This window comes from Myxocyprinus asiaticus, chromosome 10 (genome assembly GCF_019703515.2).
Source record: "Myxocyprinus asiaticus isolate MX2 ecotype Aquarium Trade chromosome 10, UBuf_Myxa_2, whole genome shotgun sequence".
Lineage (NCBI taxonomy): Eukaryota > Metazoa > Chordata > Actinopteri > Cypriniformes > Catostomidae > Myxocyprinus > Myxocyprinus asiaticus.
Genome location: NC_059353.1, coordinates 15,249,015 through 15,272,764, shown reverse-complemented (window position 1 = coordinate 15,272,764; position 23,750 = coordinate 15,249,015). Strand labels below are relative to the sequence as shown.

The window sequence follows — 23,750 nt, the reverse complement described above, 5'->3', positions numbered from 1 at the left end:
TGAACTGCATTAAATGCATAATTACACAGCTGCAGGAAAAAAATTAAAGTCTGTGAGCTGCCGAGACTTCAATGGCGAAGAAGGAAATCTGGTAATTATGGGGACGATAACGCACAACCAAGTAGTTGTGCTCAAAGCTGTGACAGCTACAGTAGCTAAGAGGTCGAACTGTCCGCAAATATGGAACACAGAGTGAAAGGCTACAGCTTAACCTCCATTAACTTACAGGCATTTGGAAAAGTTAAGAAACAGCAGTGCAACAAGGCCTTGCACGTTGGCATGTTCGATTTGCAGCTCAATTTGTTTACAGGAGAACACTGTTCACAAGCGAGGGCATGTTAAATTGAAAGCAAAACCAATAAAGCTTGTGAACAGTGTTGTCTTTTAAACAAATTGAGCTGCAAATCGAACATGCCAACGTGCTTAAGTCACGCGAGAGGTGGAGGGAACCAAGTGCCGTTGTGGACAGGCATCGGACAGCAACCGGAAGATACAATTACAGTGAAAAGGACTTAAATTATGATTAGTTTCTCACCCAAAGCAATCGTATTGCTTTAAAAGACATTAACCACTGGAGTCGTATGGATTGCTTTTACTATGATTGTCTGTACTTTTTGCAGCTTTAAATTGCTGATCACCATCCATTTGTATTGTATAGACCTACAGAGCTGAAATATTCTTCCAAAAAGCTTTGTTTGTGTTCTGCTGAAAAAAGTCATACACATAACAAGAGATACTTTAATCTAGCTAACGTGAAATGTTCAGAGGATTAGTATTTAAAACCGATAATCAGGGTTTGAATTTAACATCCACAAACTCGCCAAATGCGGGTATTTCGTGCACAGTGGCGGGTACTTTTGCTCATCTACCCGCCACTGTGGCAGGCGACCATGTAAGACATCTCAGATGGACATATGACAAGAAATTAGACACAAAGACACATGTTTGAAGAAACACACTTGACATATTTTTAAGAACAGACCAAAGAAGAGCTGTTGATGCCCGCCATCCATATGAAAACAGTCTGATTTGCTGTGTGTTCAGAGGTTCAGTGGCGCTCTGCCCCAATGAGCGCAGCACGAACGCTTCTCACGGAGCACACGCATGGATAGAGTTCTCACTCTTTCTTCTCCATTTCAGTCATCTGAAAACAGTTTGCAAGAATAGTAGCATGTAAAATGAAAACCCCGTTTTCAAATGTATCCGGATTAATGTGGAAGTAGCCTTGACGTAGATGTTGTTTCCGTTGCCACATCTTCAAATATAGAAATAATTTCCAGTTGAAGATGCAGAAGCATTGATCATGAAGGTCTGAGGACACTAGTGTTGTCAAAAGTACCGGTACTTCGGTACCAAATCGGTACTAAAATAAAAAACATGTAATGATATCAGTGTTTCTGCGATACCGGTAGTACAGAGCACTGACTCTATCCAGTAACATCACGCAGTATGACTGACACACGACAGCTTTAAAATGCTCACGTGCTTATTTTAAACATGTGCTCTGTTACTCCTTTTACACTGAAATGGACAATTAAACCAAGTGACATGTCCTAGTGTGATTTATTAAACCACTGAAGGCTGCAATCTTAGCATGGATAAACTGCATACTATAAATTAATGTATAAATCCTACCGCTCATACTCTGGAAACTCCACAGACATTGAAATTCATTCACGTTGTATGAGATGACAAAGCAGAGCACTAATCCACTGTGAACCACGCAGAACATGTAAACTATATATTTATATATTTAAATCACAGCATTTGTGCTTTAATCTCAGCTCAGCTTTATTTATATTGCATTTAAAACAACAGAGTTGACCAAAGTGCTTCACAGTAATAAAATTTCAAAAATTTCAAAATTACCACATACACAAACACCAGTAGTCTAAAATACAAACACTCCAAAACTGTCCTACATTTCATTTGTCAGACAATGTAAACAGGTGAGATCAGACGTGACTTAAAAGTAGGGATGGGGAGTCGACTCCAAAAGAGTTGATTCCTCGACTCTGACTTGTCCCAGAATCTGAGTCGACTCTACTACAGCAATCTATTATTTTGTTTGATTCCACAACTTTACTAAAAGGACGTCATGATTGGCTCAAATCAATGAATTGCCATTCTTAACAAACAATCACATCCTCTGCAAATTCCTGTTGGTTGGTGGGACACTTATTCCTCATGTGCGCAGTGTTTGAGTGAGAGATAATTTGCATGCGTGCAAAAGAGAGAGGATGTGTGACAGATTTGAAAACTTTCGGCAGCCTACTTTGTGTAGTATTACATCAATGCATGGGGCAGTGGTTGGAGTAGATTCTTCCAATTTGTCTAGTTTCTATTTTACAGTTAAATTAATTATTTCCGACCCCTCTTAAAATTGGATATGAGCAGCAATAGATAATGACATTGTTACCGGTTATTTGAAGGAAAAGTTACGTAATGTCTCTAAATTAGACAAAAAAAAAAATTTCATGTAATACATTAAAAAAATTCTTAACAGGAAATAAAAAATACATTTAGTGTGCGATAAAGACTGCATTCTTCACAGGGCCATCGCCAGAAGGAAATGGAATAGTAAACAATATAATCTTAAATATACAGGTAACCTTGACATTTTTCAAAGCAATGACCACACCAAAATATCTTAATAAATCCCATTGCTATTTAATCCGTTGAGGTCGAGACTATCGAGTTTAAAAAGCTGCCGTTTTTAAATTTTCACCACATTCCATAAAAAAGCGATTTCACATGCCATACTGTACGTTCCATTAAAAACAATGGTCCAAATTAATTATTTTCTTATTTGATTACGTCTCCATACTATGCTTATTGATAATTACTGAAGTGAGTCAGGCATTAATATATGTGTGATTTGTTTTTCCATCGGCATGGAAGCCATGTAGAGTCAGCTTCTCCCTTCGCACTAACAGTTAAGGTTATGATTTGAGTAGACGAAACTGACCAGGAGTTACAGAAAAACTTCAACTTTATCACAGGGTGGCAATAAGAATTGGATTGAGCAAACTATATACAAGTGAAAATGAATGATGATTTCTATAATTCCATTGATTTTCCGTTCATGCCTGATAAGCAATTTTGGTGGGGGAAAATGCGTCACTTGGGAAGGCACTGCCCACAAATGGCTACCCCTGGTGACGGCCCTTAATTTTGACACAGTCCTGATTAAATTAAAGTCCAACGGCTGAAGTCGGGAATCGGAGTTTACTCCAAAAAAACTAGAAATTGAACACCCCTACTTAAAAGTCTTTAATCACATCTGAACTGTGTCGCAAACTGTTTATCTGGAAAAGTGAAGCTTCCAGCAAAAAACACGTCATAATAAAAGCATGATTCAAAATATAACCTAGATGCTTGAAATTGAAGAAATTAAATAAAAAATGGAATAAAATATATTACAACTGTATAGTAAAATATAATATTCTCTGTAATAATAATAATAATAATTAATCAATTTATCACAAGCAAGACAGCTGTTGAATAAACGTTTGGCAAAAGAAATGCAGGCATGTTAAAAAGTAGTGCCCAACCGATATACTGATATTAGCCTTTCATATATATCGGTATCGGCGTATATTTTACCGATATGCGACAATATGAAAACTTTTTTTCAGAACATATAATGCAGAAAACAATGCTTTAGAATTGGTGTCATAGCGTAGTTTGTCCAGCAGAGCGCGCTCCGACTCCATTGTTTACAGAGCTGAACTGAAGGCGGCTCTGCAGACAGGGCGGAGTTCAGCGGTGTCATCACGGTAAGTTGTTAACTAGTTTGTGAAATACATACTGGAAACTTAATAAACAATGACCCTATCATTTTCCCTTTTCAATATAATTAATATAAAGTTAACCTTGTCCCTGACAACCGTGTCACTCATGTCTATTTGCTACATTAGCCAGCTATAGTTTGTCAGTGCAGTCAGTAATGACTGAAAGGTAAACATTAGAGCATCTTTTTGCAACTCATCAGACAATGGTGCAGTGGTGGATTGTGTCTGTTGAGTGTTTTTTTTCACGCTATGTTGTTACCTAGTTGGTGAGACACAATGCTGGAAAGTAAAATAAACAACATCCATCTTTTACTCCGTGACAACAAGCTTATTTATAAAATGTAATATTTAAATATTAATTTCTATAATTTGTTGACAATGTATACTAATAATGTCAAAAATTCTTTGATAAAAATATTTAAGAAAGCAGCCTTCTGAGTACCTTTGCATAGTCATGTCAGTACAAAATCAGTGCACAATCCACATAGAAAAGGTCTGTTTTCATTCTAGCTCAAAAATTAAATATATCAGCAACCATATCGGTAATCAGTGAATTTTCCCTCTCTAAAATCAGTATTGTACCGGTCTCAAAAATCCCAGGCTCTATTAAAAAGTTATATTTTCACATATTAAAAGTTTAAAGAATTAATTGATTAGACACCATTTTGATGATTAAATTAAATTAAACTTTAAAACATGTTCTGTAAAATAATAATAATTATAAAAATAATTATTAAAAATAACTAAACTTATGTGTTCAATAGCACATTATCATATTAGCATATTTTTACTGTTGTATCGAAATTGGTATCGAGAACCATGAAATTCCACTGGTATCGGTACTGACTACTGAAGTTTTGGTGTCGTGACAACACTAGAAGATACAATGCAAATGATAATTTAGGAATCCAGGAAGTGATCTGATCAGACATACCAACTGAGAAGAAAAAGGTGCATCATTTGCAAGACAGAACCAGAGCTGGGGATGCAGAGAAAAGACACTATCTATCAGGCAGAAAGAAACCTTATCTGTCTTGGTGAATGATGAGCTTTACAAAACATCAAAAGCAAGCTCAGCATGTGCGTTTCATGTCTATGGTAATCATTGAGAAAGCTATCAGACACAGCAACCCCAAATCATTCATGCATGTTCAGCAAAACGTAAACTACATGCATTCAGGTTTTCCACCAAGTGTTGAATGTATTGGCACTGAATTCAAGCTCCATGTGGCAGAGCCGAGAGGTTCATGAAAGGTTCAAAAACCACACTGATTGATGAGGGTGCTAGTATTCCCACAAACATAAAGCTCCGTTTGTTCTGTGTTTTCTGCTGAAAGCACTGGGACATGATTTGTGAAGCCTCCCTGCATTCATGAATAAATGCAACATTATGATTATTAACTCTATTAATGAAACTTCAAGGGAAAGCTGAAGGGCATTAGTTACCACCAGCTCTGAATCATAGTCTCACAGGGATAAGTACTAAGTAATGAAAACAATCTATCACAAAGATCAATTGTACAGCCTTCTCGATAATGACAAACCATACTGTAGTACAATGCTTATGATAATAAACAAAATATATGTAAACCCAATCTTACCGTGTAGGCCAGTAACCTACTATTCATGAAGCTAATATGATTATCCATCACTGTGTGCGAGTGTAAATATGTTCAATTGTGTGCATGCATGTATAATTTTATGAACAAAGGCTGCAAGATTATGACAAAAATCGTAATTGTCAATTATTTCCCCTGATATTGCATTGCGAATAATTTCACTTACTAGGACTTGCATTAAATACTTATTTTGTACATGGGAAATCTGTATGCCATATTAGGCTACACATCCAAAACAAGCTGAGAAGGGTGTTCCTGAATTACTTTATTGCCGTTTCATAATTAAATCAAGACAGTGCCTGAGCGTCACATTTACCCCCTTAGTAGCATGACAAACAAAACTTTGAATAAATTAAACCCAAAGCAAGCAACAAAAATGTTTGTGATTGGTTACACTACTCAACCGCTTAAAAAATCATGTTGTTAATATAGAAAATGTTGATGTAATGAGAAGAGGTCAACCTCTTCAGAACTAAGGTGGTGGAATAGGCAGATAATGATTAATTGGCCAATAGTTTTTAAAAATCGATTTATAGAATGTTAAAAACTATTTATTCTTACTTTACTATGATAGGCACAGACATAAAGGCTACAAGAGTCGAAAATGAATTCAATTCCAGATGCAGTTTAGTTTAGATGGGCTGGTATGAGTATTTCTGTAACTGCTGCTCTCCTGGAATTTTCAGGCACAACAGTCTCTAGAATTTACTCAGAATGGTGCCAAAAACAAAAAACATTCAGTGAAGGGCAGTTCTGAGGACGGAACCACATTGTTGATGAGAGAGGTCAACAGAGAATGGCCAGACTAGTTCGAACTTACAAAGTCTATGGTAACCCGCTCTGTACAATTGTGGTGAGAAGAATAGAATCTCAGAATGCTATTCTGAGATGTGGGTTGGCACTGTTTTGGCGGCACGATGGGGACCTACACAATATTAGGCAGGTTGTTTTAATGTTGTGGCTGATTGGTGTATATATACACAGTATATATGAAAAATCTACTGGTAAGAAGTGGCTGGTAAGAAATCAAAGTGGCTGTTATAACTGACCACTCACCCGCCTGGTGGGCAAAAAAGTTAATTTAATATCCTGATTCACAAGCTATGAAGTTGGAGACACAATGTTGCATGCCCTCGCTACAATTAAGAACACTTGATTACTGAGTCACGTGACGCCATGCAAGGATCGGACGTGTGAATGGCGAGCTCTGCACACTTTGCTAGTTTTAACACTTTCAATGACATAAACCAGTGAGATTCGATACACTCTGTTCCATAACTGTTCTAGGAGGACAATATGTCAAAAAATTCAAAATCCTCGGGCTCTGGAGACATTAAAAGACACTTACGTGCTCAAGTTGATGCCCCCAAGCAGGCCGCGAGCCTGGGAGTTGATTTAGACATAGAAGTGCGGGAAATGTGGCCAGAGATGCTGAACATGTTGGCAATGCTGACGAAGGTCGTTGCTGACTTGGAGGATCTTGCTGTGATACGTCGATCGATAACTGCCATGGATGCGAAGTTCACTGAGGTGGTTACCAGAGTGGGGGATGTCAAGGAATGGATAGATTATCTGGAGTCATCGGAGAGGAAATTATCTGCTAATCCGCTAGTGACCAAGGTGGATTTGGAGCATGTCATGGACATGGAGAACCGTAGCCGGCGGAATAACGTCGGTTTTGCCTGAATTCCTGAGGGCGAAGAAGGACAGGATTTGGTGAAATTCCTAGATGGGCTCCTTCCAAATCTGCTTGATATAGCAGGCCATAAACTGGAAATCGAGCAAGCTCACAGGGTTCCTGCTTGGCGAGCCGCGGAGGGAGGCAGGCCCCGATCAATTCTGGCCAAATTTCTCAGATAAATATCTTGTGTTACACGAGGAGTAAAAGAAGGCTTTCTTGGAAAAATCACTGCATTTTCTTGTTCCCAGACTTTGTGAATTCAACAAGAGAGAAACATGATCGATTCAAGGAATGCAAGAAAACTTTACATCAATGGAAGGTCGTTTTGCACTGATATTCCCGGCCAAATTGAGAATAGATGCTAAGGAGGGCCATAAACCATTCAAATGCCCACAGCAAGCGATGTCCTTTATAAAGTCAATGGAGTAAGTCATCTTGTGGAACTCACTTTGCAGCCATGTGGACTGGCTCACTGAACTTGACTCTTTGAGGAAACTGAGTGCTTTTTGTTTTGTGCTGTTCCGCCTAACAGCTGGAGTTTATTTTGTAGAGTAACACACCTTCAGGACAGTTTTATGCTTGAATCTACACACTCTTTGTACTTATTCCTCCTATTGGCTGGAGTTGTTTTGCAGAGTATTTCTTGCAAAGGCATTGGATTCATTTGCTTGCACTCATGTTGCAGCCGAGTGGACCGGCTCACTGAACATTTGCTTGACTGTTTGAAGAATCTGTGTGCTTTTTTTGTGCTGGTTCTTATTTTGTCAAGTAACACACCTTCAGGACAGTTTTATGGATGAATCTACACACTCTTTGAGTTTATACTGCCTATTGGCTGGAGTTTGTTTTATAGATTATCTTTTGCTGTGTAATTCTGTCTCACAAAATTTGTATAGAAACACCGGACTTGAGTAATCCGATGGCAAAGTTGTCAAGGGGGCTCTCGTAGGCATGCATGGACTGTTTGAGTTTGGAGGGATGGACACCAGTTGGCGCTGTCGTGCGTGGGATTAATGCGCACGTTTTTTTTTTTTTCTGTTTGTTTTGTTCTGGGGGAAGTTCGGGTTTTGATGGTCGCACCAGTGTTGGAAAGTGGTCTTTATAATCTTGTTTTTGACACACAATATATTTTTTCTTATATGCCAAAATGTCAAATGTTGGGGGGTCACGTGATGCCATGCAAGAGGCAGACGTGTGAGCGACAAGCTCTGCGCACTTTGCTAAATTTTTTATTAATTTTATGTTATAATCTGGTGAACTTTGATACACCCAGTTACACATTTGCTCTTTGAGGGAAAACATGGCAAAGAAGTCAAAATCCTCGGGCTCTGGAGACATTAAAAGACACTTACGTGTTCAGGATGAAAGCCCCGACAGGCCTACAGACCGGGGACTCAATCTGGATGGTGCGGCGGGAGAGGAGATCCAGCGTCAGTTGTCTGACATGTCGTTGATGTTGACGAATGTTCTTGCTGACTTGGAGGATCTCGCTGTAATACGTCGATCGATTACTGCGATGGAAATAAAATTCTCTGAGATAGTTACAAGAGTGACTGATGTTGAGAGACAAATTGATTTTCTGGAATTTTCGGAGAGGGAATTAACCGCTAATCTGCCCGCAACCAAAGTTGATTTGGAACATCTCCTTGAAAAGCTTGAAGATCCTGAGAATAGAAGCCGCAGGAATAACATTTGAATTGTTGGAATTCCTGAGCATGAGGACGGCAGAGATATGGTGAAATTCCTTGACGAGCTTTTCCCGAGTCTGCTCGACATAACAGGCCACAAGCTGGAAATCGAGCGAGCTCACAGAGTCCCAGCTCACAGATTTGCTGAGGGAGACAGGCCCCAACCGATTCTGGCCAGATTTCTGAGATCATCCGATAAAGATCTTGTGTTGCGCCAGGCAAGGAGCAAAGGGAAGCTTTCTTGGAAGAACCATAATATTTTCTTATTCCCGGACTTTGCGAGTTCGACAAAAGAGAAACACGATCGGTTCAAGGAATGTAAGAAACTCTTACATTAGCGAAAGATCACTTTTGCTCTGATGTTTCCGGCCAAACTGAGAATAGAAACGAAGGTCGATCGCAAAGTATTTACATGTCCCAATCAGGCAAAGTCTTTTATTGAATCAATGGTAAACCAATGGAGTAAACCATTGGGTGTTTCTCATGTGAATGGGTCGACTCACTGTACTACTCTGGCTTTTGAGGAAGCTGGGCGTCATTTTGGTTTCTTTTTTCTTTTTGAGTTGGCTCTGCCGAGCGGCTGGAGCTTTTTCTGTGAATAACACTTTTCCTTAAAGAAACTTTTGCATTGATGAAAGATTACTTTTGCATGGAAGTTCCCTGCCAGTTTGAGAGTGGACACTACGGATGACCGCAAAATATCTACATGCTCACACAAAGGATGTCTTTTATAAAGTTGACGGATTGTGTAAGTCATGGTATATATTTTATGCAGCCTCCGAGTGAATTGACTCAACCATCCGGGGAACCTGGATGCCGGTTTTGTTTCTTTTTGTATTGGTTCCGCCTAGCGGCTGGAGCTTGTTCTATTGAATAACACTCCTTTGGAACAGCTGTGGATTAATCTGTTTGTTCTTCATGCTTATTCCTCCTGCTGGCTGGAGTTTGTTTTGTTGAGTATTTTTACGGGACATTGGAATGATTACATCATCCGTTGAACTCATAACAGCCGGCTCACTGAACATTCGTCTGTCTGTCCAAGGAATCTGAACGGTTTTATATCAGCTGGAATTTGTTTTGTGGAAGATCACACCTTTGAGACAGTTCTGTGAATGAATCTACACGTTCTTTGTGTTCATTCTTCCTATTTGCTGGGGTTTATTTTACAAAGTATTTTCTGTTATGTAATTTTGCCTCACAAATTTGTGAGGCAAAATTGAGCAATCCGGTGGCAAAGCTGTCATGGGGGCTCGTGGGCGTTCATGGACCTTTTGAGTTTAAAAGGATTATCGCCGGTTGGCGCTTTCATGCGCAGGGTTAATGCGCATGTTTTTCTTTTTTCTGTTTGTTTTGTTCGGGGGGAAGTTTGAGGTTTGATTGTTTCACTAATGGGGAATGTGGTCTGTATAATTTTGTTTTTGACACACAATTTATTTTTTCTACTATATCAAAATGTCAAATGTTAATATTTACATCTCTCCCCGCAGGAAGCTGAAAAATTTGGGAAGATATGGGGTGGACATGTTTTCTTTAGTGCTGGCTCAAGTAAGAGCAAGGGAGTCATTATATTGATTAATAAACATCTACAATTCAAATGTCTCAAACAGGTTAAAGATAAATTAGGAAGAGACATTATTGTTTTAGCTGAAATTCAAGGGCAAAGGTTGATTTTGGCAAATATTTACGCACCTAACGCTGATGATCAGGGCTTTTTTATAGATCTTGAAGGTATGCTGCAAACCGCTGGCACCCCTCATGATATAATATTGGGAGGAGACTTTAATCTTTTGATGGACTCAGTCCTTGATCACAGTGAAGCAAAAGCGTGTAAACCCCCTAGAGCAACATTGACGCTTCACAGGATCTGTATAAATGTTGGTCTTACGGATATTTGGAGACTTTTGAACCCATCTGGTAGGGACTATACATTTTTTTCCTCAGTCCATAAGATTTATTCTAGAATAGATTTTTGTTTTGTTTTTTGATATCCAAATCCCTCATGTCATCTGTTGTTGATTGCTCAATTGGAAATATCTTAGTCTCAGATCATGCCCTGGTGAGTTTAGAGGTGTTGCCATATACAGAGAAAAAGAAATCATATAGTTGGTGCCTTAATGTGTCCCTTTTGCAAAATCCTGATTTCCAACAAATGTTAAAGGCTGAAATCAATGTTTATATGGAGACCAACTGGTCCTCAGTATTCTCTGTGGGCGTGGCTTGGGAGGCACTTAAGGCGGTTCTTAGGGGTCGGATCATACAGTATGCCTCATTCATCAAAAAATCCAAAGCACGAGAACTCGTGGAGTTGGAAGGAAATATTAAAAGTGCAGAGGCAGAGCTGGAGCGCCTTATGTCAGCTGATGGCCTCAGAGAATTGACCCGATTGAAATATAGATATAATACTATTTTGTCGCAGAAAGTGAAGTTTTGGTTATTCAGGGCAAGACAGTCATACTTTGAGTTGGGGGACAAAGCAGGGAAGCTTTTGGCTAGATATATAAAGCAGAGAGAGTCTCTTTCTTTCATTCCCTCAGTGAAATCTGCTGGTGGTGAAATTTTTACCTCAGCCATTGATATTAATAATGCCTTTAAAGAGTTCTATCTTGATCTTTATAGCTCCACGTCTTCGTCTACTGATGAAGATTTTAGAAACTTTGTGGAACCATTATATCTTCCTAAACTGATGATTGAGCAAAAAAACTCTCTTGACTCTGAGACAACCTTGGAGGAGCTTGACGAGGTAATTAAGTCCCTACCTACTGGCAAGGCTCAGGGGCCAGATGGTTTTGCCGCAGAATCCTATGCTACAGAACTGGCTCCACTTTTGTTAGAAGTTTATACTGAATCATTAAAGAATTGAAAGCTTCCTCCAACCATGACACAAGCCCGGATCAGTCTGATTCTTAAAAAGGACAAAGATCCAAGCGAGTGTAAAAATTACCGTCCAATCTCCCTGATCCAACTAGATGTAAAAATATTGTAAAAAATTTTGGCTAACCGATTAAGTAAGGTTATGACATCTCTTATACATATAGATCAGGTGGGGTTTATTCGGGCCATAGCTCTTCTGATAACATCAGGCGTCTCATCAATATTATGTGGTCAGTGGCGAATGATCAGACTCCGGTCGCTGCCATCTCACTTGACGCCAAAAAGGCGTTTGATATGGTAGAATGGGATTATCTTTTTAAGATTTTGGAAATGTATGGGTTCGGGAGTACATTTATTGGTTGGATTAAGTTACTTTATAGACACCCTGTAGCAGCGGTACAAACAAATGGATTAATTTCAGATTATTTTATTTTGGATAGGGGCACTCGGCAGGGCTGCCCTCTTTCCCCTTTATTGTTCGGTCTTGCCCTGGAACCATTAGCATCCGCGATAAGAAAGGAAGATGATTTTCCATGGGTGGTGGTGGGAGGTGTGGCGCATAAGCTTCTGCTTTACGCGGATGATAATTTATTATTTGTCTCTGAACCTACTAGATCTATGCCTTGCCTCCACAGAATTATTAATTCCTTTTCCAAGTTCTCAGGATACAAAGTTAATTGGTCTAAATCCGAAGCTTTGGCTCTGACAGCGTACTGTGCAGTAATGGCTTTCCAGCCGGGTGCCTTCCAATGGCCCAAACAGGGCATTAAGTATTTGGGGATTTTATTCCCAGCAAATTTGTCTGATTTAGTTTGTGTCAATTTTGACCCTTTAATAAAAAGATTTTCGAACGATGTGGGCAGGTGGGCTTCATTACATTTATCGATGATTAGCAAGGTTAATGTTATTAAAATGAATCGTATTCCAAAACTTAACTACCTGCTACAATCTCTCCCTGTAGATGTCCCCCTCTCTTAGTTCAAGCAATTCGATAGCATAGCGAAGTCCTTCATTTGGAATGGTAAATGTTCCAGATTTCTTTTTAATAAGTTACATAGGCTGATTGACAAAGGAGGGCTAGGCCTACCCAAGATTTTGTTTTATTACTATGCATTCAGTCTCAGACATTTGGCTCATTGGTCACTTCCACCTGAGAGAGCCCCTCCCTGGTTTGTTTTTGAACAGACAGTTCTTGCCCCTATTTTGCCATTACAAAGCATCTCTATCAAACTAAACGGAAATGTAAAGTTACACCCCGTTATTTCGCATTTACACTCGGTATGGACAAAAGTGTCCAGATTGTTTAAATTGGACACTTATTTAAATGTTGCCTCAAGCATATGGCAGAACCCAAGATTATGTATTGGCATGTCCCCTTTCTGCTGGTCAGAGTGGATTGTGAGGGGAGTTGCTACACTTGGTGACCTATATGAAAGTGGAGTGTTGAGATCGTTTGAAAATTGGTCCAAAATTTAGGGATCCCCAGACCTCAGTTTTATAGGTATTTACAATTGCGCCACCTGCTTTGTACTATTTTGGGGATGCTTTGGGAGAGGTGATTGCGGCTTTTGGAAAAGGTCATGAGGCATCAGTGTACTACTCCCTGTTAATTCAGAGTATGGGGGATGGAGCTTTAACTTCTATTAAGAGATTATGGGAGAAAGATTTGAATTTGGTATTGGAGGATGGAGTGTGGACTAAGATTCTGAAAAATGTCAAGTCTGCATCTAGAGATGCAAGGGTTCGCCTTATGCATTTAAGATTTTACAAAGATTTTATTGGACCCCCTCTAGGTTATATAGGTTTGGTCTTAAAGACACACCCACCTGCTGGCGATGCCAATCAGAAGTTGGAGACACAACCCATGTTTTTTGGGGATGCGTTAAGATCCAAGATTTTTGGTTAAATATTCAGAATTATTTGCGTGACATTCTGGGCACTCAAATTTTACTTTGCCCCAGACTTTGCATTTTGGGCGATGGGGAAGTTATAAATTCGGGCAACAAATATATAAAAAATTGGGTTCTGACTGGCATGATGATCGGTAGACAAATTATTTTAAGGGGATGGAAGTCAGACGGAGCGCCATCATTTCCGGAGTGGTGTGCGGAGATGGGGAGGGTGGTGGCTTATGAGAAGATGATAGATGGATGGCTGGGGCTGGAGGACTTATTTTTCAGGAAGTGGGGTAGGTATTTGGCAGTTTTGGAGGACTCTAGGGGAAGGGATGAGGAGAGAGACGTTTAGTTTAACTATGCATGTTTATTATATTTTTTTATTTTTTTATTTTTTATTTTATTGTTTGTGTGTGTGTATTATTTTATGTGACCACAGGGGTGTTCTTTGAGGTAGGGTGGGGTTGGTGTTTGGGGAGGGATGTTAATGAGTGTTAAAAGTTAAATGTTGATTCGGTGTGAATATGTTGTGTTTTTCTCTGTTGTGTTTTTTCTTTGAATCAATAAAAATATTTTAATTACAAACAAAAAAAATATTGTCAAAATTTTTGGCTAACCGATTAAGTTATGACTTCTCTTATGCATATAGACCAGGTGGGGTTTATTCAGTGCCGTAACTCTTCTGATAAAATTAGGCATTTCATATTGTCATGTGGGCAGTGGCGAACGATCAGACTCCGGTCGCTGCCATCTCACTTGACGCCAAAAAGGCATTTGATATGGTAGAATGGGATTATCTTTTTAAGATTTTGGAAATATACGGGTTCGGGAATACTTTTATTGGGTGGATTAAGTTACTTTATAGACAACTGGTAGCAGCAGTTCAAACAAATGGATTAATTTCAGATTATTTTACTCTGGATAGGGGCACCCAGCAGGGTTGCCCTCTTTCCACCTTATTGTTCTGTCTTGCCCTGGAAACATTAGCAGCCGCGATAAGAAAGGAGGATGATTTTCCAGGGGTGGTGGCGGGAGGCGTGGCGCATAAGCTTTTGCTTTACGCAGATTATATTTTATAATTTGTCTCTGACCCTACTAGATCTATGCCTTGCCTCCACAGAATTATTAATTCCTTTTCTAAGTTCTCAGGATACAGAGTCAATTGGTCTAAATCCGAAGCTTTGGCTCTGACAGCATACTGCCCAGTAACGGCTTTTCAGCCGGGCGCCTTCCAGTGGCCCAAACAGGGCATTAAGTATTTGGGTATTTTATTCCTAGCAAATTTGTGTGATTTAGTTAGAGTTAATTTTGACCCTTTAATAAAAAGGTTTGAGCGATGTGGGTAGATGGGCTTCATTACATTTATCTATGACTGGGAATGTTAATGTTATTAAAATGAATTGTATTCCAAAATTCAACTACCTGCTACAATCTCTCCCTATAGATGTCCCCCTCTCGTATTTCAAGCAATTTGATAAACAATTGAGAAGTCCTTCATTTGGAATGGTAAATGTCCCAGATTATATTTCAGTAAATTACATAGGCCAATTGACAAAGGTGTGCTAGGCCTACCCATGATTTTGTTTTATTATTATGCATTTGGTCTCAAACATTTGGCTCACTGGTCTCTTCCACCTGAGAGAGCCCCTCCCTGGTTTTGTATTGAACAGGAAGTTCTTGCCTCTATTTTGCCACTGCAAAGCCTTTCTATCAAACCGGAGAAGCTAAGTTACACCCCATTATCTCGCATTTGCACTCAGTATGGACAAAAGTGTCAAGAGTGTTTAATTCGGACATTTATTTAAATGTTGCCTCGAGCATATGGCTGAACCCACAATTATGTATTAATAAGTCCCCTTTCTCCTGGTCAGAGTGGATTGTGAGGGAGGTTAATACGCTCGGTGACCTGGGTAGCTCAGCGAGTTAGACGCTGACTACCACCCCTGGAGTGACTCCAGCCAGGTTGCTAGAGAGGGTAGAGTCACATGGGGTAACCTCCACGTGGTAGCTATAATGTGTGGTTTTCGCTCTCGGTGGGGTGCGTGGTGAACTGTGCGTGGATGCCACGGAGAATAGCGTGAAGCCTCCACACACACTACGTCTCCCCGGTAACACGCTCACCAAGCTACGTGATAAGATGCACGGATTAACAGTCTCAGACGCGGAGGCAACTGAGATTCATCCTCCGCCACCCGGATTGAGGCGAGTCATTATGCCACCACGAGGACTTGCTCTGTACTGTTTTTGGGAGTAGCATACACCCCCCTAAAGCGGCAGATACTCTGGGAGAAGTGATTACTGCTTTTGGAAAAGTTTCGGGGGGAAGGGTTTAATTTTATATAATTTTATTCTGTATTTTCTGTTATATTTATTTAATTTGTTGAAGTGAATCGATAAAAATTGTTAATAAAAAAAAAAAAAGAACACTTGATTACCTTATCAAAATAACAAAATATGCATTGAAGTGAGGATAAAAATATGGATGTGTAGCACTGCCACATAATGTGCACATATGTATATGTATTTTAAATGCATTGTAAATGAAAAAGTAAGAACAATGCAAAATTATGATTGTATATATATATATGTTTAATCCTCAATAGTACTCATCTTTGATGAAAGACTGGATTGTCAATTACTTTTGTGAACTTGCATTTGAGTTCCTGTGACGTGATCACATGACAGGAAGGGGGAAGTGGATATAAAAAGAACTTACCATCTTGAGGAGCTCCCTTCATTACCATCTCAACTACAAACACATGTTGTTGTTGGATTAATCCTTATTTTGGAGTACCTGCTGCATTCTTGTGGATTTAATTCATCTGGGAATACTTTCTATAAAGGATTATTAGCACCTTCAGTATGGGCAAAGTAACCTGTGACTGAAACCATGTCTGGTGAGAGCTATCCATTATCAAGACTGTTGAATCTGTGGATTGAGACTTCCAAAGACTCGTATCCTTCAACGGACTGAACAGGAGAGAGAAAATATAGGCTTATGTGGGTTGTTTCTATTCCTTGGTGCACATTGTTAATATTTGTAAATACATGGGTGACACTCAACTTTTAAGGAGAAGGGTAATTTGTTTAATCACACACGCTGCTGAACTAGATCCCCTTGGTTAGTGTAACAGGGCTAAGATGCCAATGTCAATGAACATCAGACAATCACCTTGGCCTGGAAAAAAGGCCCTGGAGACAACAGCCAATCAGGATCCCTCAAGCAGTTCCATCCATCCTCACTGAGCCCTCCCGTGCATCACCAACTCAAACGTCTATTCCTCTGAGAATAACAGGCAATAATAGCACTGGGCTGATGGGAATAACAAACACACAAATAAAGGCTGGGCACGCACATAAACGTGTCTGAGTGAAAGGACGTGCCTATACCAAATAAAAAAAAAATTGTCTGAGCTCAGTTTGACACGCAGTGGCCTCTGTGAGTAAAATCCTGTTAAGATCTCACACACGATCGCATACTAAACCCAAGCAATACCCAGATCTGACCGGCAATCTCACGACACAGCCCTGACCTGCCAAATTCATTGTGTGATATCACTCTCTGGTACACGACAGGGTGCAATACAAGACAACCGCCACCCACGTTCCGATCACTGCCTGTACCTGCTTCTGTACAAATCGCACAGACTACCTCTGATCAGTCAAATTGACCACTCTAAAGACAAAGCAATAACATACTAAACTGTAAGGCGAGGAAGTCTTGCAGCAATCTACGATCTCATTTAGGCCCAGCGGCTCCCGGAGAGATGCAGGATAAAAAGCCTGTTGTTTATTAGGGGCTAGACTACACCCTAATGCACAGGAAGAGAGAGCCAAATCCACATCCCCTCAGTCCACAGAGAGCAGGCAAAAATGGATGCCACTCAAACTATTTTGATGTTCTATTTAAATAATGAAGCTCAAGCAGCAATGAGGGAGACATCTGATGAGAGGGCACAGGGTCAGTGCTCAGGGGAGAGACTGGCCGCCACATTTTAACTCTGATTTGCATTCATCAGAGAGAGAAAAATTGGACAAGGCACATCTGCCCCGACTTGCATAAAATCAGTTTTGCAGTTTCCTGTCATCAGAGAAAGGCTCTGTGAACCCCTTTTAAATTTTACAATAATAAAGAGTCAAGGTCGACATTTTAGCTTCCATCAGGAACCAAGGATGTGATTTTGATTAACAGGTTTGAAATTAATGAATAAGGCCACTTACAGTTCACTCAATCCTATAAGGTACAGCATGCATTTTTGAACAGCCTCTAATTAAATTTAAACCCAACTATTAAAAAGGGATTATAATATAGCGTGTGGTAGTCCCACTGTGATTTTGGCCGTTTTGTGTTAAAATAAGACTTAGCCTAATTAGGTGACATTAAATCAATTACAGTTAGTGAAGGAACAAATCCCATTAATTATTATAAACCTTCATAAACATGTAAAAGAAGAACACATTAAGGCCTTAGTTCAACTAAAATTGCAATTCTGTCATCATTTAATCACCATTTTTTCATTCCAAACTGGTACCTCTGATTTTCTCTCCTCCATGAAACACAAGAGGAGATGATTTGCAGAATGTCCAGGCTAGAGGTCGACCAATAGTTGATTTTGCTGATACCGATAACCAAGGTGGTGGAAAAGGACTATAACTGATTAATCGGACTATAGCTTTTTTAAATCATTTTATAGAATGATTTATTGTGCAACCAAATTCCAATAATAACCAGACAAATTACGATTTGGTGCATAATGTGGGACCTGAAATACATAGACGACATGGCTCCACTACAATGCTTTATATTCATGTATTTATCAAATGAAGCTTTTTATAGCCTATATATTCACCAGATGAAAATGTTTGTGTATATAATATATATATATATATTTCACCAGATAAGGGTTATGTATGAGGAATTAATTTATAAATTTTTTTTAACTATCGGCAACTATCTGCAGAGATTTTTGCCGATAACCGATAGTTCCAAAAAGCAACTATCAGCACAGATTAATCGGAAAAACAGATATACTGTCTACCTCTAGTCTAGGATGTTCTTTTCTATACGGTGAAGGTATACAGTACAGTGACCAGGGGCTGTCAAGCTCCAAAAAATGGACCAAAAAGTACCATAAAAGTATCATAACAGTAGTCCTTATGACTTGTTCGCTATAATTCCAGTCTTTTAAAGACACACAACTAGGGATGCACCAATACAAAATATGTGTGCCAATATCGATATCCGATTATCTCCCGATACCAATAGTTTTGTAGTTTTGTGGTTCTGCTACCATCACTGATGATTAATCACACAAATTTGAAAGAAATGTAAATAATAACTTTATTCTCCATGTCTATACTAGGGCTGGCTGATAGGATGATGTAATCAGATATCGACGTGTCTTACAAATATCCTGATGCCGATTTCGACACTTATTGACAGACGATGACCGACAATATTGGGAAATGGCAAAACCATGGATCTGGAAATTCGCCAAATCTATTAAACACCCTCCAAATGCGACGAGGCTGAATCCAGCTCCTTATTCACAAGCTCCTCATCCAAATGCAGATATTTCATGCACAAGTAATTTTGCTCATCTTCCTGCAACAGTGGTGGCCATCCAGTAAGATGTCTTGAGGTAGACAAGAAATGCATTTAAACACAAAGACATGCGCATGAAGAAAAACACTGTATTATTTTTTTAAGAACAGACAAAAGAAAAGCCGTCAATGCTTGTGTCTGAATCGCTGTTTGTTCAGAGGCATGCAGCAGGAGCGTGTCTCGTGGAACACATGCATGTAAAGAGTTACCACTTTCTTTTCTGTTTCAGTCTGTTCTGAAAACAGTTTGCAAGAATAATGTCATCTATGAGAATGCTGCAAATGACCTCAGAGGATCTCAGGAGGTGCTCGAAGTTTAGTTCGCTTTATTTCTACGGAGCAGTTCGAGCTTAACATGCGTTTTGAATGTGAAAACAAACTCTGCAGGTTCGCTCATATATATCTTTGTATTAAAGAAACAAAGACGAAAGTGACTAAATCATAAAATAATACAAGACCATGTTCACCTTGAACCTAAAATTGAGTTGTATTTTCTTTTCTTTAGGCAGCATTAACTGTAGCCGCTGGAGATGGTAAATGTTTGGATTTGGGGAGGTGGTAATATACGATTTTTTTTAATCATTTTGTTATTTTAATTTATTTTTTGTTTTGTTTAAAGTACAAATTGAATTTAGAAATACCTTTTGTTTAAGTTTTTGTGTTTCAATACATGAATATAATTTTTAAAACAAAATCAATAAAGCAAAAAAATCCACAACCCTCAGCAGGGAGGTTGACGGTGTAGTCGGATATCCTGATATTTTTTCTATCAAATATTGTGAAAATATTTTTTGCATATCACCAGCCCTAGTCTATCCACCTTTTTCCTACATCCCGTGATGCTTAGCGCGAAATGTGAGCATTACTTCCGTTGTCAAATAAATACAGTTGTTGTTGCGGCGTATGTACTTTCATTCTTTCATTGCGGTGTTGGGATTTTGAGGAGAGCGTGTATGATTTCAAGAGGACATCAGTCACTATATCAGTGTGTTAAATCAACACATAAGTTTAAACTTTTGTTCGGTGGGTGATTGACTGGTGAGAGGTAGTACTTCGCTGCAATCCGTGACACAGCAAGACGCAGTTTTAAACCTCAAATGCGATATGGTTTTTGACTACCTCTGTATGTGTTTTACAACTATATTTAGCGCTGACCATTTGCGGGATCATCTGAAATGTGTCTTATTACCAGATGTAAACAGGGTCTAAAATGACTGCAGCCAGAGTTAGGGAATGCTGTAGAATGACTTCCGGTGGAAGTCCCATCTGCATTTGTTTCCCTCCATGTTTCAGAGGAACTGGCCTCAGTTGTAAACAAAACATTATTAACTCACATTAACTGAATTCTGACTGATGAAGCTTGTCCCTTTTTAGCTGAAGCACCCTCCGCTTTAGCTTTAACAAACTCATATCCCTTGTTGCGTCAAGCTTTTAGGTGAATAATCAAATTAGTTGTTTTGTCTGACCGAAAGAAACTCATACTAGTTTGAAACAATATGAGGGTGAGTAAATGTTGGCAAAATGTCATTTTTGGGGCGATTAATTCCTTTAAACCAAATAAGATCTCTATATTCACCTGCTCCAGTAGTTTTCTGTATCTCTGGGTAGCTTGCTGGATGAGATCCCGGACCGTCCATCCTTCCTTACATGGGACAACTACACCAGTCCTTCCAAAAGTCACTGTCACTTTCATTTTTAATCCAAAAAGTGGATGATTATTCCAGATGTGTCCTTAAACAAACCCACCAGCAGCAACAGGTGTTTATCTCCAGCCAAACTGATCTTCTGCATCCAACTTCACAGCATCAAAGATGACATTACCTAATTCTAGAAGTAATAAAAAAAATAAAGTCCTATGTTTTAGTTATGTTTACTTAGTAAAGGCAATTGTCAGATTTGCTAAACTGTTTGCTAAAACGCATGAGTGAAGATTGTCATGAAACATTATAGAGTGCGTGTTGCGTAGCAACAGTCAGCTGGAGGGAAAAGTTGGATAGAGTCGGTTCGCTAATAACATAATACTTATAATTTCAGGCTTATTTGTATTATTACAGTTCGAAATTGACGACAAGAAGGTGGTAAAGGACCAGTTTACTGAAATCAGGCGGCTAACTGGTTAGCTCTAATAGCAACAGTTGTTTAAACTCCGTGCAAACTCTTTAATAAAAAAAATGCACTGAAAAGAGGTGCATTTGACAGTTAGTACATGCATTTATATGTATTTCTATAGGCCACCAAACCAGTTTTGCACTTACTTGGGAAAAAAAAAGATGGAGAGGCGAGCAGGTTAGCGGCAAAACAAAATTGGCGACGAGTTGTTGAATAAGCTCAGAAATCATGCTATCGTTATGCCTTTCGAGAAATGCGCCACCATACCGATGACCGAAGAGAAATGCGCATTTAGTAATGAAAGCGAGCATGTGAGGATGTTGTTTGCATCCGTATTTTCCCAGGATGGAGTTGCATGCCTTCCACCATTCCTAAAGTTCCCCAGCAGCAGCCAGCAGCAGCCAGCAGCAGTGTTATCCCAAATCGGAGCTGGGCCACACAGTGGAACTTTATTAAAGGGCCAGAACACACTATATACGGGGACGGATGCAGGACAGGACGCACTCATGTCTATGGGTAGAAATGTATGAAACATGTCCTAAATATTTTGTATTAGCCATATACTTTTAATACCCCAAAGTATGTATCCATCCATCTATCTATCTATCTATCTATCTATCTATCTATCCATCCATCCATCCATTTATCTATGTATCTGAGCACTAAACACAGTATGCTGGTAGATCAGTGTAACAGTATAATAGCTAATTTCTGGGTCATAAAATAAAACTTTCACATGAAAAACTTTCAGTTGCTAATGAGGCCCCGAAGTGAATGCAGATAACTTTGAGGATGGTGTTGAATAATTAAAATCTGTCCAAAGAAATAATAATTTGCAATGCAGACATAATATTAGCTCGAGAAATAGATTTCATGAAAGAATCCATGATAATAGTTAGTCACTGGGGGCAGTTTGTACCTGGAGCATACCGTATTTTATTGAACGTTGGTGGTATGCAAGGGTTAGTTATAACAATAAGACTAGCTGAGCTACATTTTTCAATTGTGCAAATCAGTGAATTGAGCAGGCTACATTTACTGCAATGGGGAATTCAAGGGAATTATAATATCAGCTAATGATTACACCATCAGCATTTTTTTTTTTTTTTTTTAGATTCAAAACACCCCAAGATCCAGAGATAACGGTATTCAACAAAATTAATTTCCATTCTATTGCGATTACTTTGTGAACATTGCCTTCATTTATTCAGAGCTTACTGGAGTAAGCTGGTTGAAAAGGTACATAAACCTATCAGTGGCACAATGAGAACATTGCTGTGTTTGTTTGAGAGGCCAGTCCAGACACTGCAACACTGACTCAACAAATGGCAGGACTATTTGTTTGTTTGACCAATGGAAAAATTATTTGGGAAAACTGTTTGAAAACAGACCTTGTTTTGCAATTCTGTTTGGTGATGCTAGTGGCACAGAAATGACACACTACAGGTTTAAGTGCACAATGGGGATCATTTATGGTTTGCTCCTATTGGTTTAAATCTGCGACCAGTGTGTTCAGATCCTTAACCATTGGGCTATTAACTTTCAAATTAAGTTTCCTCCTGTCTAATATCTGTATACACATGATATATATATTTAAAGTACACCCCTTCAAGAGCTTGTCATGTAGACAAACCTGGCGTCGGTCGAAGCAGCAAACGCACTCTTTGCATTTGCAAACTACACTGGTTATGCACACAGGCTTGAATTTTTACATTTCAATGAAGGAAGAATAACTGCAGACTTGCGGTTGTTGTTCGAGGCATTTCACGGCTGAATGTTTCCAGAGGTGATCACTTCTATATAAAATTCGAGTCGGATGCAGAGAAAGTGGCTGGAGTTTATTCATATTTTATAATGTAGGCATTTTTCTGAGATATCTTGGTATGTACAGTACAAGTAAGTGTTCTTTATTCTTTATATTTAGTATTTTGTGGTTCAAAATGCGGAAATATTGTGATCTTTCTCATTCATCTGCACTGAACTTGCACAATGGCTCCAACCTCGTCGTAAGCAAAGATTGTGATGCGCTGTGGTCCACATGCCCGCCTCCACTTCCTGTTTCAGTAGGGAATATGTCAAAACTGCCCTGTCAAGGCACTATAAGAAACACTAAGTGAAATTTGCAGACAATGACACCATTAATGCAGAATAGTGGGGAGAAATCCAGGAATCCAATACTTTTTCAGTAAAGGATAGTATTGTTATGCTGTTGTTACTTTTGTTGTTTGGCATCTCATGTGTGGTAATATTATCTACAGTATAATGCAATATTGGCACTCACTTTAGAGTGAAAGAAATTCTTCATATGAGTATTCATATAAACAAAGCAACTTCTTAAAACCTTTTGAACACAGGGCATATCAACTACGAAACATTAGCATGAGGTTAAGTATGAGAATATGTCAGACAGATTTAAAAGCTGTTATTTGCATTAGAATCAGAAGTCACTGAAAATTATCAATGTCATTTCATTTAAGGATATTTTCCAG

The 23,750-nt window shown here is 39.1% G+C and overlaps 1 protein-coding gene across 1 annotated transcript in view; it reads right to left on the bottom strand.

The window, feature by feature from the left end:
* The window catches only part of LOC127447162 (partitioning defective 3 homolog B-like), a 502,153-nt gene extending 480,488 nt beyond the window's left edge, over positions 1–21,665 (bottom strand). Inside the window, exons 1-2 of the mRNA XM_051708779.1 lie at positions 21,408–21,665; positions 20,729–20,979 (exon numbers count right to left, since the gene is read on the bottom strand). Coding sequence (XP_051564739.1) covers positions 20,729–20,845 — 117 coding nt within the window. The 5' untranslated portion in view covers positions 20,846–20,979; positions 21,408–21,665. The remainder of the gene's footprint in view (positions 1–20,728; positions 20,980–21,407) is intronic.
* Between the last annotated feature and the right edge of the window lie 2,085 nt (positions 21,666–23,750).